A 6781-nucleotide genomic window follows, 5' to 3' on the forward strand; every position below is an offset into this window, starting at 1 on the left:
CCTAATATTTTATTCCACAGAAAAATGGAGGGGAGGGTCAGACCATCTTTTTTATTTTTAATTATGGTGAAATTGGTTAATGAAATCCAGTAAGTTTCAAGTGTACAATTTAGCAGTAAGACATATATAAGACCATCTTTTATAGATTTACAAGTCCTACTTATGCATATTTAGTTGCTTATATAGTCAATGAACAATTGTTATTTGATAAATATAACAATAGAATGTATACTATAAAAATACATATTTCCAGTTTATCATATGTGCAACATCTTAAGCATAAGATATTAGATATCAATACCTCTATAGAGATATAACAAGCTCAGAGGAAGCTAATGTCTCATACATATTCTCATTCTCTCTCTCTATCACAATCTCTCTTTCTCTCTCTCAAACATGGCAGAAAGATATGTCTGGTTTATTAAATAATATGATTCTTATTATAATCTTACATTATATTAGCTAACTGATTGATTGAAAACAGAAAGTGAGAATCTTGCAGATATTAAAATAACTGTAAAGGCACATTCAAACACAGTTGAAGGGAATGTAAATTGATACAATTTGACATATCAATCAATACTAAAAATGCACAAACCCTTTGACCTGGCAATTCCACTCAAGGAAATTACACTATAAATATACTCAAACAAATACAGAGACATATATCCACAAGAAACATACTATATGGCATTGTTGATAATAGCAAAACAAAACTTAAAACAATCTAACTTATCACTAGATTTGTGCTTAATTAAATAATGACACAACCATACAATAAAATTTTATGTATCTATCAAAAAGAATGAGGTAGCTCTGCTTCTGTTGATAAAAGATAAACTATCTTCAAGACATATTGTATTAGTTTTCTATAAGTACAGAACAGCATTATAACATGTTCCCATTTCTGTGTTGACAAGGAAACGTGTATGCATATCTAAATAGACATATAAGTGTACACATATACCATGTCTATACAGACTTGTCACATGCACATATAATTTTCTGAAAGAATACATAAAAACTGTTGATGATTGCTTCTGCAGAGTTATTTCTTGAGGAAACTCAGTTTTCATTATCTACTACACTGAATAATCTGAATATTTTATCATGAACATGTGCTTTCTTAGTAATAGATCAGTTCTTCAGAAAACTAGCTGGTAGCAGCTAAGATTTTAAAATTTCAATTGTATAAAGATATGAATGCAAATCCTTTAGAATGTCTCTGTCTTCTAAGAATCTTTGAAAAGCTCATTTCAAAAATAGGTCTTTCTTCCTAGAATGCTAAGAAAATCAAAACAATAACTGTGCTGTATCTTGATTCATTTCTTCTGGTGCTAGATTCCAGTAATTTATAAAGTATGAAGATCCATCTTATTAACTTCACTTTATAACACTTGAGGTGTCTTCACTCTGTTTGTAGTGTCATAGAGTGGATTATTCTTCTCTGTATAGCTAGCATAGGGCTGCATTTCATCCTAAGAAAGATCTCAAAGTCAAAATCAATTCAAAAAAGTAAAAAATCATTACAGAAATTACCTGTGTTTTTCTAACAGGTACCCACAGCTTTAGTATCTACCAATAATGTTTATATGTTTGTCTCTGGCCTTACATGAACATAGAGTAAGATTTCTTTTTTACTATTTTATCAAAAAATATTTATTTATTACTTAAGTCCTAGTGTCAGATGATAAAATTTGAGTAAAAGTAGGAATAAAGAAGAATTAAGTGATATGAGAAATATTTCAGAGGAGAGGATCAAAGACTTAGTAAGCTACAGTAATAAGAGATTGAGTAAAAGAGGTTTAAAACTTGGGTTAGAGCGAAAAGATGATAATATTTAAAAAAGGAAGTTAAGGATTAGAGATGGTTTCATAAGGGAGAAAACACCAATCCAGTTTCTCCAAAGATAGCAGTCCAAATGAGGCAAACATTATGTGTTTTGTAAAATGCAGTTCATAAAATGAAAATATGGATTTTCAGTGGTGTATAAATAATACTTGATAGATAATTAACAAAATAAGCACATCTAACTATTAGCATTTGTAAAATCAGAATTTTTACTTTTCAACTAAAATATGAATATTGAAGCAAATTTCAAATTTTGTGGCTAGATTTTCAGACTACATGGCTTAAAAAAATTGCATATATTCTTTTAAATCTTACCTCCTCAACTGGAGTAGCTTCTGTTTTTTTCAATTTACATTTTCTGTAAAAATAAAAATAAACTGGAATGAATGCAGGAAACATCATTATTTATATTGAAAATAGAAAAACAAAACAGTATACTATTGACAGTTACTATTCATTTTGGTGGAAGCCATGATAAATCAGACATGAACTACCAGAAACAAGTGAAGAAAGCTGCTTGTAATTAATAATACCCAAATAAGCTAATTCTGGATTTTGGAAAAGGAAATAAAATTATGCAATAGAAGCTTGATGTAATAGAATATATGTGACACCTCCTCTTTGGAACATGAAATAAATTATGGCAATTCTTTTCTCAAATAATAAATTAGCATGCACTCTCTCTCCCAAAATCTTGCCCTCAATGGCCTAATTCACTATGCTTGCCTGCCATGATAAACTAGCAAAATTCCTCTCATCATTCAGAGTAGTCCAATTCTAACCTTCAGATTATGAGAAAAATGATGTTAACATCTTAATTATACCCAGTCAAATCCCTATTCTTGGCCCCTTTCTAACCCAATAACGTTGAAGAAGAAAAAACATCAGTTAATACCTGCAACCACTGATTTTCAAGAACCAAATGGATCCCACGATGACCAAAATAATAAAAATAGGGAGGATGATATATAGAATACTTATGTTTTCCAGCATTTGGGCACCTGCATATATAGACACAAAAATATATGGTTTAATATTATTCAGCACTAAAAAGTAATGAGCTATCAAGCCATGAAAAAACATGGAGGAAACTAAAATGCATATTACTAAATGCAAGAACCAATCTGAATAGCCACATACTGTATGATTCCAGCTATATCTGAAAAAGGCAAAACTATGGGGATGGTAAAAAGATCAGGTGTAGCTAGATGTTAGAGTAAAGAGAAAAATGAATAGATGGAGCATAGAGGATTTTTAGGGCAGTGAAACTACGTCGTATGATTCTATAACGATGAATACATGTCATTCATACATTTGTTAAAATTCATAGAATGTACACCTAGAGAAAACCTTAATGTAAACTATGGACTTTCGGTGATAATGATGTGTTAATGTAGGTTCATCTATTATAACAAGTGATTTGAGGCATAGAGAGAGAGAGAAAGCTGTGCATGTGTTAGGGTAGCAGATGTATAGAAATTTGCTGTGCTTTCCACTCAATTTTTCTGTGACCCTAAAACAACTCTAAAAATTAAAGTGTATTAAAAAATAAAATACATATAGACATATATGTTTAAATGATATGGCACAATACATAAAATTTACTTATGTGATTTTATTTTAAACACTTTTGACCCATTAATCATTCAAATAATTGTTATAATAAAATTTCTTTATCAATTAAAACTCTATGGTTTCCAGCATGACATCATCTTATGGCAGAATTTTGTTGTTTTAAGGATTCATGAATGATCATTTCCTATAGGAGAGGTGTAAAATTTTGATCTATCTTCTATAATAATAGCAGAATTTCTTATCTAGAATATTCAGAAACAAATAGTAAATTGTAATGGAATTAGTTGGAAAGATAACCCTAATTCTGAAGACACCTTTTTACTAGGGCGTTGGAACTAAAATGAATGCGTGGCAGTATCTTGATACAGCATCCATTTATGACTAAAACACTTAAAAAATGGATATAAAAGGAAAGTACTTCAACATAATTACAGCCATATACGACAAACCCTTAGCTTATATCATATTTAATGGTGAAAAACTAAAAACCTTCCCTCTAAGATCAAGAACAAGACAAGGCTGTCCACAATCACCACTCTTATTCAATACAGTATTGGAAGTCTTAGTTAGAGCAATCAGGCAAGAGAAAGGAATAACAGGCATCCAAATTGGGAATGAAGAAGTCAGATGGTCGTTTTTTGCAGATGACATAATTCTCTATATAGAAAACCATAAAGATGCCACAACAACAACAAAAACCTACTAGAAACAATAAACAAATAAAGTTTTAGAATACAAAATCAACATATAAAAACCCATAGCATTCCTATACACTAACAATGAATTTTCAGAAAAAGAAATGAAAAAAATTCCTTTCGTGATCGCAACAAAAAGAATAAAATGCCTAGGAATAAACTTAACAAAGCATGTGAAAGACCTATACACTGAAAACTGTAAGACATTAAAAGAAATTGAAGGAGACACAAAGAAATGGAAAGATATTTCGTGTTTATGGATTGGAAGAATCAACATAGTTAAAATGAACTTATTACCCAAAGTAATATACAGATTTAATGCAATCCCCATTAAAAACCCAATGGCATTTTTCAAAGAAATAGAACAAAAAAATTACCAGATTTGTATGGAATCACAAAAGATTCAAAATAGCCAAAGAAATCTTGAGAAAAAAACAAGGCTGGAGATATCACACTGCCTGACTCAAATTATACTACAAAATGACAACAATCAAATAGCACCATATTGACAGAAGAACAAAAACACAAACCAATGAGACAGAATTAAGAGCCCAGAAATAAACTCCAGAATATATGGGCAAATAATTTTCAACAAAGGAGCCAAAAACATACAATGGAAAAAAGAATGCCTCTTCAATAAATGGTGCTGGGAAAATTAGAAAGCCACATGCAAAAGAATAAAACTAGGAAGAGTTTGGAGAAACATTATGGAATGAGAGACGTCCCTAAATCTCTCTCCTTGAACATCTAAAACTCAAAACAAAACAAAACACCCAAACTGCACACCAGCATGTCTGAGCATGGGATCTGCGCATAAGAGCTACCACAGGTCAGAACCCAGGGTGTCAGGCTGTGGACTCTGGTGGCTCTCACAGCCACCAGAGCTCCCTGTAGGAGGAGGGAAAGGGGAGAAGGTGTGGTGAGTTCCCTGAACAGCCCTGCCTGGGAAAGCTATGAGCTCCACCTGGCCAGCAACAGGGCCCAGTCATCAGGGCAGAAAGTGGAGAAGTGGGACAACAGAGAAACAACAGTTGATTTTTACTAGCCATGGATGCAAAACTGAGGCTGAGCTGCAGCCTCCAACTCACAACCCAGAGGGCCCCTCCCCCCATTCCCTCCGAGACCAAACACTGTGGAGTCTCAGGGGAATCTGAGCAAACACTACCAAAACTGTTGCTAACACCGACAGGGACTAAGACTAAGAGTAGTGATCACAATTAAACATCTCTAAGAGAAAAAAAGGCATTATTAAAACTTTATGTAAAGCAGGGATCTAAAAGGCTTAGATGCCACCGACTGGAAACCAAAAGAAAAGTGCCTTCTTTGCAACAGGCTAAAGAGAGATCTTTATATAATAAACCTTTCTGGAAAAAAAGCTGAATACATTTCCATTAATTCCCAGGCAGAGAAACAGTCCATTAAACACCTTAAACACCATGAACAACCAAAGTGACAAGGCATCTCAGAAAGAAAGAGAAAAATCTCCAGAAAATAAGCATACATAGAAATATGCAACTTAAATGACAAAAAATTCAGGGTAGTACTTCTAAAAAAACTCAGTGAGTGCTGAAACGAGTCATATAAACAATTTCACGAATTGAAAAAACAACTAGATGAGCAAATCGAGGAGACTGAAATCCTCAAAAAGAACGGAATAAATCTTCTGGAGATAAAAAAAAAAAAAAAAACACTGCAAGAGTTGAAAAATGAAATAGCAAGTTTGAGAAATAGACCAAATGGATGAAAGGATCAATGATATTGAAGACAAAAATCTAGAAATAAATCAGAAGGAAGAAGAGAGAAATCGAAGAATGAAAAATAATGAAAGAGAAATACAAGAACTAGCTGACACTATCAGGAGAGGAAACATATGAATAATGGTGAGAAGGTGAGAAAAAGGAGCAGGGACTAGAAAGCATTTTCAGACAAATAGTTGACAAGAATTTCCCAAATCAAAGGAATGAGCTGAAGCTTGGAATTCAAGAAGTCAACAGAACACCCAATTATTTCAAGCAAATGGCATTCAGAGAAAAGTGGGAGTAGTGGTACTAATATCAGATGAAATAGACTTCAAAATAAAAAAGGTAATGATAGAAGACATAACATTTATTAATATCTATGCTCCCCATCAGGGAGCCCCGAAATATGGAAAGCAATTACTAACTGAACTAAAGGGAGAAACAAACCAAAACACTATTGTAGTAGGGGACCTAAATACCCCACTGTTGGATATGGACAGATCATCCAAACAGAAAATCAATAAGGAAATAACATCCTTAAATGACACCTTAGACCAACTGGACATAATTGACATTTACAGAGCCTTCCATCCCTTATACATTCTTCTCTAGTGTACATGGAACATTCTCAAGAATCAACCACATACTGGGACACAGACGTAGCCTCAACAAATATAAGAGAGTTGAAATCATAGCAACCTATTCTTTGATCATAATACTCCGAAATTAGAGATCAACTGCAAAAAATAATCAGGAAGAGCCACAAATATATGGAGATTAAGCAACATGCTACTGAAGAATAATTGGGTCAGAAAAGAAATAAAAAGAGAGATCAAGAGATATATAGAAATGAATGATAAAGATAGTACAACATGTCAAAACTTTTGGGACACAGCAAAAGTGGTCATAAGAGGAAAGTTA

The 6781-nt window shown here is 32.7% G+C and overlaps 1 protein-coding gene across 1 annotated transcript in view; it reads right to left on the reverse strand.

Annotated features, from left to right (window-relative positions):
• LOC102887301 (cell surface glycoprotein CD200 receptor 1-like) overlaps positions 1-6781 on the reverse strand; it is a 13250-nt gene continuing 6469 nt past the window's right edge. Inside the window, exons 3-5 of the mRNA XM_025051457.1 lie at positions 2747-2852; positions 2167-2209; positions 1-1478 (exon numbers count right to left, since the gene is read on the reverse strand). Coding sequence (XP_024907225.1) covers positions 1389-1478; positions 2167-2209; positions 2747-2852 — 239 coding nt within the window. The 3' untranslated portion in view covers positions 1-1388. The remainder of the gene's footprint in view (positions 1479-2166; positions 2210-2746; positions 2853-6781) is intronic.

The sequence above is a fragment of the Pteropus alecto genome, unplaced genomic scaffold, assembly GCF_000325575.1.
Source record: "Pteropus alecto unplaced genomic scaffold, ASM32557v1 scaffold270, whole genome shotgun sequence".
NCBI lineage: Eukaryota > Metazoa > Chordata > Mammalia > Chiroptera > Pteropodidae > Pteropus > Pteropus alecto.